The following is a 12989-nucleotide window of genomic DNA, read 5'->3' on the forward strand; positions in this document are numbered from 1 at the left end:
TTGATAAAAGCTTCAGGGCCACCGAAACGTTAAACAACTGGGTTTAATGAGTAAGTCATTTAACATTACTTTCTGTATTAAGACCGAAGTTTGATCGGTCATAAGCTTGAGAGTTATGTTGTAGCAGGTTCTTATCCTGTGGTTTAAAGGTATTTTAAATCTGGGGCTACCTTTCATCTAAATAGATATGGAGTGTCCTTAAGTTTCATCATATTTCTTTGTAAGCACTTACTTTGAAAATAATTCACCTTAATTCTACCAATAATAAACCATGTGATATCTTGTTCCATTTGCTTTAATTGCAAATTACAATAATCCTTTATCAACGTATGGGGCAGAGTAAGATGGCTCTATAACTTTGGGTGGCTGTGGCCCAGGAGGTTTGATCCCGGCTCCTCTTGTCCTTATGGTTCAGTGTCCTTGGGCAAGACACTGAACTGTAAATGCCATGCTGTCCATGATTTGAATGATGTGTAATCGAAAAGGGCTGCATGTAGAACAATGTGTGGAGATGGCTGAATGTGACTTGTAGTGTACTTTGAGTCGTCATGAAGATTAGATATAATATATAGACTGAAATAATGTTAAAGTAAATATTGAAAACATACTCAGTCGTCATAGAATGTTAAGAAAAGAAGCTAAAATATGAGGTTTCAGAATATGCAGAGAGTCAGCGATATAACTTGGTCCTAGCCCATTCAGAGCCTTGTATAAAAGGATTTCTGAATGAGCTGGAATCACTCTCTTGTTTTCTTTGGGAGGCCTGTAAAAAGTGCATTACAGTATTCTAGTCGGCTAGAAATTAAGGCATCAATCAGCTTTTGAGCATCTGTCTGATTTATAAATGGCCGAACCTTTGCTATGTTTTAAAGTGGAAAAATTAAGTTTTGGTCATCTTGGGAAACTCAGATCAGAGTCTTAGATAACACCTAGACTTGTCACTTCTGATTTAATCCAAAGAGTTAGCTGACCCATATTATTTTCCAGTGCTTCTCATTTAGATTTTGGGCCGACTAAAAGGATTTCTGTTTTAGCCTCATTAAGCTTCAAGAAATTATTGCTCAGCCATGTAATGCTGAAAGACATTTAGTGATTGAGCGCAGAACGTCATCATTTGGCTCAGCAGCAATGTACAGTTGTGTATCATCTGCATAACTATGGAAACAAACATTGTGCGCTCTGATGATGTCACCCAGTTGCCGCATGTACAGTGAGAATAATAAAGGTCCAAAGCAGCTCCCTTGGGCAACCACAAAACAGCTATCATGTTTGTCAGACACGTGATCTCCGATGCTGACATAAAACTTCCTCCCTTTAATCTATGTTTTGAACCAGTTTAGGACCCTGTCAGACATGCAGGTAAACTTCTTAAGATGATTAATAAGGATTTTGTGGTCAATAGTATGAAAAGCAGTGCTCAGGTCCAAGAGGATTAGAATTTAAACCTTGTTTTCATCAGAGTTCCTCCAGAATGTTGTTCTCTGAGTTTATATGCACTGACACGATTTTTTCAAGTATCTTACTAATGTATAGGAGGTTGGATATTGGCCTGTGTCTGGTCAATGCATTATAGTCAAGGTGATTTTTTAGTAATGGTTTTACTACAGCTGTTTTGAAGGCATCTGGGAAAATGTCTGTTTAAAGGGATGTGTTTATAATGTGAAGGAAATTACTTAAAGGGCCCATATTGTGTAAAATACATTTTCTGGGCTTTTACTATCTGTAATTACTTGAAGGAGGTTAGTAGGTACCCTCAAATTATGAAAACAGTCACTCTGCGGACTTTTTCACTCAGTCCATTCTAAGAAATATGTTATTGAGCCCACTCATTGCATATTTCCGCATCCGTATGATGTCTTGTGGAAACCGCACTCTTCTCTCAGCCCCACCCAGCTGGTTCCAGTCCAGCCTCCGAACCCACCACCCCCGCTCCCCACCACAACCACCACTCCTCCTCCCCTCCACACCGAACGCGACACCAAGCAGATATGTTGCTTGTCGTGTTCTTTTATCCTTAGGTAGAGAGAAGAGTCGGTCTTGGTTCAAAAAGTATTTATTTAGAAGCAATGAAAAGGTACAGCATAGCTATGGGCACTCAATGCACAGCCTCGGCTTTTAGTCAGTAGCTCGGGGTAGTCAAGAGTTGCCCCGAACGGATGACAGGTGCAATATTTATAATAGTAGGTTGAAGGCGTGGTCCCAGCATCTTGGAACTGGAATCCACCAATGATGAGGAGCCGCTCCCAGGTTCGTCCCTCCTTTGATAGTAGCTGGGCAAATCTTCACATTCTGACAGTATTAAGTTTTGTGTATTAAGAAAAATCCTTTATCCGGCTGAAGCTTTGTGAGTCTTCAGTAGTTTTGCAGATACGGTGTTGTTGTTCATTGGAGTGAGAAACATTGTGTTTCTGTTTTATCGGCTGTATGTTCTGTGTGTGTAAGCATGCGTATTTATCAGACAAGACAACACCTTTCCTATCTGGCCTTCAGAAGCTGGGGCAGCTCCTTGATTTCTTTCTAAGGCATAGGTCACAGTGTCTTAATGAGCACAGTGCATTCATGTATGTGTGATGTTGAATAAAGCTAAAGGAATACTGTAATATATATAAAGGTTTATGTATGAGAACAAGTTTAAGTACAGTGTTATTGTATGCCACGGATTACAGTCTTAACATGCTGAGCTAGCAGCTTGTTAGCTACCACAGGCTAACCACAACAAACAACACTGAAGAAACACTGCAGCGTGGAGGGATGCAAGGAAGAGAATGTGTCCGTGCACATTCCTCCTTAGAACATTACTGTTCGAGACCAGCGGTTACGCTTTATTTCTTCTGACGTGCCGGAGCATTTCAGGAAGAGAGTGTTTCGGTGTGCTCGGCTCATTTCACCACAGACTCTCAACCTACAGCAACTCCTCAAGAATACAGCTGTCCCCACACTGCTCACCGCATGCTCTGCATACAGGAGTACTGTAACGTAGAAGTTACGACGTACTGTAACTCTGTAAATTAACTGTGTACTGAAACTCCATACTGAAACTCCTTACTGAAACTCGGGACCGTAACTACGTACTGAAACTCCGTACTGTAACTCGGGACTGACGTTACTCCTACATTGGCCGACTGTCCTGCTAAAACTTGAACAAACATGAGGACGCCGTTCAGAAACATCCTGTTGTAACCGACTGTGAATGTGTGGCTTCTACAGCTGTATCCAAACATAATAACGTGACTCTAAGCTGTGGTCGTGGTTCGTGTTTACCGGAGAGTTCGTCAATGCCCCAGAATGAGACCGGTGATAGGCCTGGTCGCGTGTCAGTCAAAATGCAGTCAGACAATCAGAGGAGGGGCTCATAAATTATTAATGAGGCAGGCGAAAACAGCCTGTTCTTTCTGGAGGGCCAGAGAGAGGCAGAAGAGAGGACATGGAAATACACATTGTAGCAGTTTTTTTTACTTTAAACCACTGATATATCATCTTAGGGGTACCAATACCTCAAATTAAGTCCCAGAAAGGTGTAAAATATGGGCCCTTTAATGGAGAATAATACTCTAGAGTTCCCAGTATTCTATTTAATGATCTTGGAAAAGTAATCATACCAGTCAGATGTATTGCTCTGTAATAGGAGGTCATGGCTTCTTTGTAAATATAGGCAGACAACAGGGTGTCATTTAAAGAGTAGCCCCATGACTATGGTTCAGTTGATTTCATTTTATCACAAACCTTCAGCATGTTCATCAAGGAGTCTCTTTTCAAACTTAATATATATTTTGGTCTTTGCAATCAATCAATCAATCAATAAATCAAATTTTATTTGTATAGCCCATATTCACGAATCACAATTGGTCTCATAGGTCTTTAACAAGGTGTGACATCCTCTGCCATTTAGGAAAAACTACTAAAAAACCCTTTTAACAGGGTAAAAAGAACGTAGAAACCTCAGAGAGCCACATGTGAGGGATCCCTCTCCCAGGACGGACAGAATTATTGTCAGTAATGGTCGAGTATCTGAGGAGAAATATTGTATATCAAGCAGTCTTGTTGTAATCATAGTCCATGATTACTATGCAATGGTTCCAGTGAAACCGTAAGATACAGAGTGATGATCAGAGATAGGTATTTCACATACTGAAACATTCTCCATGTTTAACCCTCCTTTGTCACTAAGTCCAGGGTGTTACCGTAGGTGTCTTCCAGTACATGCTGGATTGGCTCAAAGTTTTGAACCTCCGTAGCTTCGGGATCATTCTTGATATTAACATGAATATTCAAGTCTTCATTCAGAATTAGCCTATCACATCTGGTGACACATTGTGATTCCAGCTCTGAGAGTTCCTGCAGAAATACCGGTGAATACTTTGGTGGTATACTGTGATAATTATTACTGATAATTTTCCTTTGAGCTCAACAGCTAGATATTCAAATGATTTAAATTCCCCCAGGACAATGTTGTTGCATACCAACTGTGTGGAATAGAACTCTGCGAGCCCTCCTCCTCTTCTGTAATGTCGAGCTGACTGATACAACTCATAGTTTGGAGGACAGGTCTCTATCATTGTTGCTATGCCAGTAGTGCTGTTCAGCCATGTTTCAACCAGGAACATACAGCCCAAATTATTGTAATTTATCAGACTGTTGACTCGGAAGAATTTGTTGACCTAATATCTGACATTAAGGAGAGCTAACTTAAGCTGTTGTGATTTAAGACAGGTTTGGAAGCTGGTTATGGCTGAATATTGACAGTTTTAAAGATTACTAGAAATGTATGAGGTGGTCTATGATTTCTGATGTAAATTTGAACCAGGCCACTGTCTCCTTGAGTTAACCAGTAGTTTGGAAGAAGTGACATGGAGTCGTCTCCTATTTGTCAGACCTATGAGTGGTGATGTTCCTGTTTCTTAACTAATAAGGTTGAAATCTCACTGAGTTTTAGTTTAGCAGCTTTAATCAATTCCCTGATTGGTGATGGAGGTGGGGAGGGGAAGGGGAAGGGGGCTGCTCAGCGGCTGGTTCAGACAGAGACATGGTTTGGCACCAAAACCTTTTCACAGGGCCTTCCAAGGGCATGAGGCAGGTTGGCGCTGAGCTGTCTGGATCCAATGAAGTTTGGATGTACAGGATGTACATCAGGCTGAAAGTTGTCCTTGCGTTTCCAGAAAACATTAAAATTGTCAATAAAATGTATTCCATGGCTGCTGCTTTTAAAAAAATGTTCAGGCTGAAGAGTCGGAAGTTGTCCAGAGATGAAAACATTCTGAGACTGAAACAGGACTTATAAAAACATAGATTTAGATGGATGGATTTATATGTTCATACAGTTATTTCCACAGGCTGGGGTGGGGCTGTATATGTCCAGGCTTTTTGTGTCTGTTGACTGTTTGACTGAAATATGGTTAATTGTATCCTGTCCTGTTTTTAGTGTCATTTGCAAATTATATGTGGTATATTGGCATACTACTGGATTATTACACATAAAAACACTGCATACATCTCCTGCTCAAACAATTGTTAAGAAGCTATTAATTAGATTAAATATGGATAAGCAACATTTAGCAGACAAATTGTTTTTCAATTTACTTTTCAAGGCAAAATGGCTGCCATACAAGATGCTTGGAGGCAATTAGTGTCTTTCTCAAAGAAAATAATTTGACATATACGGAAGAGGAGCTACAAACAAAAATGTCGTACACCAATTTTTGGAGGTATAACAGTTGTTTGACCGGCATATGCAACTTAGAAATGGCATATTCCACTGGTAGACACCACTTCTCATCAGCATATAATGTTAGTAAGACTTTGTAGCAGATGTTGTTGCTGTGAGTCACTTAATCAGCATGTAACTCTTAATTTGTTGACAGCTGCCACTTTACACTGGCAGGGATCGTATGAACTGTTGCTTATGCTATAATATTATTCTGAAAGAAAAAGAGTTATTCAGTAGTTGTCAAAGATGTGATGACCTTTTTTATCTTTTAGTTAGGCAGGTAGAGCTAATCATAGCAATCTATTAGCCCTTTGTTCAATTACAATATACTATTATCATCAGTGGCTAATGTAGCAACAAAAACAGTATAACATTAATATCCCTTAGACCTGAGTTACTTGTTACCTTAAATAGAAAACAAATTTCATGCAGGTGAAGGACAATGTTTTATTTTGCATATTTGAATCCCACATAATAGCCTTTTATTTGCTATATTAATTTAAAATTACCAACATGCACAATAACAGCGTATTTTGCTCCCCAAAAACCAGTTTTTGTACATCTTTTATAAATTTGTATTAAACATATCCACACATCCTGTCCATAATTAATTCATAATTTAATCATAGCAATCTAATTGTTTGACTGTTGTAAAAACGTAAAGGTTCAGTGTGTAGACATTTAGTGCTGAAGTTACATGTTGCAGCTGAATGCCCCTCACCTCACCCTCCCCTTCCAAACATGAAAGAGAACCTGTGGTAACCTTCACAAATGGTGTTTAGTTTGTCCAGTTTGGGCTACTGTAAAAACATGGTGGCTTCCATAGAGAGGACCCGCTCCCGATGTAAATATTAAGTATTTAAATATAAAGGGCCCATTTTAGGGTAAAGAAAACCACAATTATAATAATAATACAATTTAGATAATTACACACTAGTGAAAACATCACAAGGATTTTATATATATATTTATATATATAAATTTCTGACGATAGATCCCTTTCACCTAAATCTTACACACTGAACCTTAAGTTACTGAGATACTGCTCTGCAGGAATACAAAACGTTATCCATCAATTGAAGTGAATTATTTGAATGCATTTAGGAATGTTATCTCATTCGGATCTCTGAGGGATCTTTTTTTTAATGTTTTTTTATCAAACACCGTATAACTATAGAAGACAATGGCCCAATATGCTTTGAATATTGCAGTTACTATACAACACATATTGCTCCTCTTGACTTCCAAGGTCAAAATGTTCATCAACTCCTCATACAGAACAGAGGGGCATCACATTTGATAAAATCCTAAAATTGAGGAATTGACTGTCCATGACTAATGAAGCCATGATCCTTTCTGCGGTAGATTGAATCTTTCTTGGTCTCCAAAGGACTGCTCTTTAATGGCCACCGAGACTTCGGTTTTCTCCACTCAACCAGTCAATCCCGATGAATGTCAGACTCATGGTCATGAATATGAAACCCAGCGCTGTGAAACATGAAGCCTAAAAACCCAAAGAGAATATGTTAATAATAATAAAACTTTATTTGTATAGCACTTACCTCACCTGTGGAGGGAAAAAACTCCCTCATTAGACCAGGAACATCCCTTTTGAACTCTGTCGGGCTGGTTGTTATAATGAAAATCATAACCTTCAGTTATACCTTGGCGTAATCAGGTGTTTCAGCCTTTTAATCGCAATAACGTTAAAAGCCGAACCTGAGGATACGCTCAGGCTAAAGGTAAATCTTACTGGCTACTGGCTACTGGCTTGTATGGCAGTGCTATAAAAAATTGAATCACTCTTTCTGTGCCTATTGACTGTTAGATACATTTGGGACTCATTCACCAATATGTTCTTAAGTTTTTTCTTAAATTTGTTCTCAAGAAAGTTCCCACGAAAACTTCATGAAAACATCAGTTTCATGGCGTGTTCTTAAACTACTCTTAAAAACCAAAATTGTGTTCTTATATTGATTAATCTGATAAGGTGCAGTGAAGTATAAAATAACACAGCCGTTTATATATACATACATGTACTTTCTTATGAAAATAAGACAGAGAGAATGGGAGGTGACATGCAGCAGAGGGCCACAAGCCGGAATCGAACCGAGGCCACTGCAGAGGCGCCCCCTGTATGTTTGTTCTGATTTATGTTTCAATAAAAACAGTCAGAAAAGTAAATACAAAGGATAACATACAACCTACAAGAGCATTACTTAACTTAGTCTTCCTTCGTTCTTTTTAAATTATTTTTCATGTATTTTGTTCTTATAGTGTCTGTACACTATGGACACCAAGTCCACCGTATTTGCAGGGATCTTTCTTCTGCTTTTTTGCTCTGTTTCCGACCATATCTGGTCAACATTCCCCTCAAGCTGAGAAGTGGAAGCTTCGCTGGTGCCCTGTGCCATGCGATGAGGAAACGCTTGACCTGTCCTACCATCCATAGTTATCATAATAATAATAATAATAATAATAATAATGGCTTTCAATAGCACCTTTCACGGGACCCAAGGACGCTTTACATATGGGAAATGTAATGTCTCTACCTAAGAAGATGGACGAATTAGCGGCGTTGAGCCAGTATAAGAGGGATTACCGGCAGTGTAGGACTATGCTGTTAACAGAGACATGGCTAACCATAGCAACCCCGGATATGGTCACCATGCTGGACGGATTCCAGCTGATTTGGGCTGATAGGACAGTCAAGAACAATAAGATGATGACACTTCTAACATGCGACTGAAGAAACCGACAAAGACAATTTGAAGCAGAAAGTCAACGCCATTTTCGATGTGCTATAAACTAAATCAGTGGTCGCCAACCCGTCGATCGCGATCTACTTTAGAAAGACGTGCATCTTCCAGTCTGTCGATAACAATCAAAGCCCCGTTAGAACAAATTAATGGATTCAGAAATTGAAACGCTGGAGTGCTTTTACTTTGAAACGGGTTCGGTAAGAGTTGTAAATACGTTTGTGTCATAGACAGATAAACATTGTGTTTCACAGAAGAATAAACAGAGAAAACGTCACAAACATGCATTTTAAAAAGTTGAACCCACTTTCTGTACGCGTTTCAAAATAAAAGCACTCTACCATTTCTGTTGACGGAATCCATTCTTTTGTTTAAAAACGTTTTTTTATTGTGAAATATTTGCAGGAGTGATAGATGCACGGCTTCATACTGTATAGTACTTGTATTTATTTGAGTAAAAGGGACTTCTTTCATACAAGGAAATAGTCATATATATGGCCATATTCAAGGCAAAGCCGATAACATTGGACTGCAGTAGCAGCTCCTCTGCAGAACATGTTGTTGAACTTATGCTAAATATTGTGCACTGAACAGATGCTGTAAATATGAATTGATATTAATATTTTGCATTGAATAGATAAAGATGCACAACTGCCTTTCTTTGTGTATATTTATGCTTATACCTTCAGCCTTTAACAGAAATTGCAAAAACTAATAAAAATGACGTTTGGAATTAAAAATGTCTGAGTGAAGAATCTCCTGCTGGGTTTTTCCTATGTGATGTGTCATGTGTTCCTCCAGAGGTCTTGTAGTTATATCTGCCTCTGGGACTTTTTCTACCATGCCCTCTACCTCTAGTTCTGGGCATCCTTAACCTGCTGCCACTCCCTGAGTGGCTCTCTTTGTGTGTGTGTGTGTGTGTGTGTGTGTGTGCGTGTGTGCGTGTGTGTGCGTGTGTGTGTGTGTGTGTGTGTGTGTGTGTGTGTCGGTGTCGGTGTGTCGGTGTGTCGGTGTCAGAGCAGAGCCTCACCAGCTGCATCTCATCTGTCATCCCCCCTCTACATATACTCTCACTAACGGTGTTTGCTATTCAGCATTTAGTTCTTGTTGCCTGATCCACATCCTGTTCTCCATTTCCCATCCAGCTCGTCCTGTTCGGACTCCGGTCCCTGTTTGCCGTCCCTCATCTTGTCACAGCCCTGCTGTCCTGTCCAGGCGCCTGGCATTTCGCCCATCTCCTTGGATCATCTTCTGGACCTGTCACCTCTTCCCCCACCGTTTCTGCCCAAGCCAAGCTACTGGCTACTGGCTCTTGGCTACTAGCTCCAGCATTCCCTAACCTGCAGCCCATTCCCCTGTGCCTGGCAATGAATCTCTTTCACCTACTCCTGCCTCTATGCCTATGTCTGAACCTGGGTTCACCTGTTCTGCAGCCACGCGTAACACATGTCTGAAAAAGGACAGACCCCACTATCTACTGTGGGAATTTCCACATGTTATGGCAACAGCTGCGTATGTTCCTCCCCTCAGGTAACGCTGATGCCGCCTGCGATGACCTCCACTCTGCTGTGAGCAGGCTGCAGACACAGCACCCACACGCTCTCCTCCTCATATCTGGCGACTTTAATTATGCCTCTCCATCCTCCATCTATCCACTTTCACCCACAACAGAGACAACATAATACAGAACCTTTTCTATGCCAACACAAGGAGGCATATAACTCATCACCACTCCCCCCTTGGAAAATCTGTCTCCAACCTAGTTCATCTCCTGCCTGTGTACAAACCTCTGCTGCACAGACAACCATGAATGCATGTCAGTATTGACAGGCCAGAGTTGTGTCATCACAATGGTGATTCCCAGGTGCTGAACCTGGAAGGGAACAACTGCATGATGTGATTGCAGCCAACTCGCTCCTGTGATGGTTTAGGGTCACGTGACATGATGACGTTTTGAAGCTCTACTCCACAATTTGCAGCGAAAGTTTCTAACTAGCATGATTTGTGTTGTGTGCACTGGACTCAAATCCTAAAAAAGCTGTTATATTAAGTAGTGTCTGCGGTGGATATGAAATAACATAAAAACGATACATGGGATGCACTTACACTTTCAGTGTATCAGGAGAAGGTCGCACAGTTGAAAGTGATAAAGTAAAAAAGTGATTGTCTAACTGTGATGGCCCTGTCTAATTGCTGAGATGCGGGTGTGGTGGACAGTTACTGTGTTTTCCTGTGTCCTTGAAGGTACCAGAGGAGCGCATGAGGTGACTCCAGCCTATTCAGAGCACCTGGGCCGAGCTCTCCCATAGGATAAAAGCCTAGCCGGCTTTGCGCTCGGATCTCTCCCACTTGGACTCCTCCAGGCCAGAGTTTGTACATTTAACTTTTGTTTGACTTGTGTTATGCTTTCACTCCACAACACCTTACACCTCGCTATGCTCACACACTCACATCTACATTACTGATGTTACTGACGTACACACTCCACATTTATCATTACTTATTGGCTGTTTAATTTATAATAAATACTTTAAACTACCGCCATCCATTGTGTCCATCTTCGTATTTGTCATGACCTGTGAGCTGGGTTATTACAATTGGGGGCTCGTCCGTCCTTTTTCCCATTTGTGCAGCAACTTAGGTAAGATTTGTGTTGTTTTGTACCTGTTGGTATTCGGTACCTAGTCGTGCGGTTTGACATTTCTTTGGGGCACTTGGGTGATTTATAAGTTAATAAACAATATTGATCGTGTCTTACAGTGTGTCGAGTTCGCTTAGGTTGTAAGTATTTTCTTGTGCTTCAGACTGTGGATTTGGGTGCACGTGTGTAAAGTTTGTGGGGAGCGCTGTTGTTCCTTTGTTTACCTGTGCCGGTAAATTGTCTGCGCGTGCGTAAGCGAGTGTTTGTTTGGCAAAAAAAAACACACATCTGGGGACGACATTGAAGGGTGAATGCAATTGTTTGGTTTTGTATTAGTTGTTACTTACCTGGATTTTCTTGGAGAGATTTCTAGTTTGTTTGCCAGTTGTTTATGCTGGTATCAGATGACACTCGCAATTTGCCCACTGCGTAGTTTTTGTAATGTGGTGTGGAGTTTTCCCTTGTAGGCTGTAGCGATGTTCCCCTTTGGGTTCGTTGGGCTGTTTTTTTGTAATGTTGTGGCAAACATGGTTGAAGCTTTTGCCTGGGAGCATGTCCATGGTTTCGGGAGGGTTGCTGGTTTACTAGTTGCTCTCCTGAGCCAGCAGTCTGTAGTGCATAAATACCCACCGCAAGTAGTTACATGAAGACTAGGGGTAAGCTTAGTTAGTCAGATTGGGTTTTACATAGTGGGGAAACACAAAGTTGATTATTCCTCTTTGTGCGCACGGGTGACGTTGTGGTGCCTGTGTGGTCCTGTTGTGTCGGTGTGTGTTGATCATTTGCTGGGGTTGTCATTGTAAATATTTGCCATGTCGGGGATTGAGGCTTTGTTGCTGCTCCATCTCAGGAGTCCCTGGATGCATGTACAAAAGAGATTTGCTCATGATTGCTGAGCATTACTCAGTGGTGGTTGTAGGAGACAAGCGTCTAAAGGAAAATATTAAAGCTGCCATAAGATCAAAATTAATCGAACAAGATGCTTCTCCAAGTTCTACTGCTTTACCTTCTGTGACACACAGATTTACTTTTGAACAACAAAAATGTATTTTGATGTTAAAGATGGAACATAAAAAAATTTGACATGATTTGGAAAAAAAGCAGATTGAAGTGGAGAGAATCCGCCAGCAATCTGAGAAAGCCAAAATAGATTTCGGAGGGATATCGTTTGTCTTTGGTCAGAGATGGCATGCTGTCTGGTGAGGATCAGGGCAGGCACGTGTTCAGGCCTTCTGAGTATCGTTTTGATGGTAATCAAATTTGCGCTTGTTGCCACTGTTCAATGAAAGCGACCCAGACACATTTTTCCTCTCGTTTGAATGTGTAGCTAAAGCTAGAAATTGGCCTGATGCAGACTGCACCTTTATGCTTCAGTGTGTCCTCTCAGGGAAAGCACAGGAAGCTTATTCATCTTTGAGCCTTGAGGATAGCTCTAGCTATGAGAAAATAAAATCCACTGTGCTTAAAGCATAAGAACTTGTACCAGAGGCGTATCATCAGCGGTTTAGGTCCTGGGAAAGGAGAAATGGTCAAACACATATTGAGTTTACCAGAGACCAGTCAACTAATTTTAAGCGGTAATTAACTGCCTTTGATGTCCATACTTTTAATGGTCTGTGTGACTTAATGTTTTGGAGCAGTTTAAAAATAGTCTTCCGGAACGAATTGCAACATATATCACAGAACAAAAAGTTACAACTGCTGCTGATGCTGCCGTGTCAGCTGATGAGAATGTATTGCTCCATAAGAGCAGTTTCAGGGAGCGCTCTGTGGCTCGTGATGTTTCTGGTTGGAGAGGAAATAGTTCTGACAATGACATGCAGCGTTCAGGGAAAGTTGGCCGGTTGAAACCTGACTTTAAAGCAAGTGGCAATGGTCACACTCA

General features: G+C 40.8%; 1 protein-coding gene across 1 annotated transcript in view; it reads right to left on the bottom strand.

Moving 5' to 3' along the window:
* Positions 1-7012: 7012 nt before the first annotated feature.
* LOC117765138 (sodium-coupled neutral amino acid transporter 3-like) overlaps positions 7013-12989 on the bottom strand; it is a 35509-nt gene continuing 29532 nt past the window's right edge. The window contains exon 16 of the mRNA XM_034591449.1: positions 7013-7208. Within this exon, the coding sequence (XP_034447340.1) occupies positions 7104-7208 (105 nt within the window). The 3' untranslated portion in view covers positions 7013-7103. The remainder of the gene's footprint in view (positions 7209-12989) is intronic.

The sequence above is a fragment of the Hippoglossus hippoglossus genome, chromosome 7, assembly GCF_009819705.1.
Source record: "Hippoglossus hippoglossus isolate fHipHip1 chromosome 7, fHipHip1.pri, whole genome shotgun sequence".
NCBI classification, from domain to species: Eukaryota; Metazoa; Chordata; class Actinopteri; order Pleuronectiformes; family Pleuronectidae; genus Hippoglossus; species Hippoglossus hippoglossus.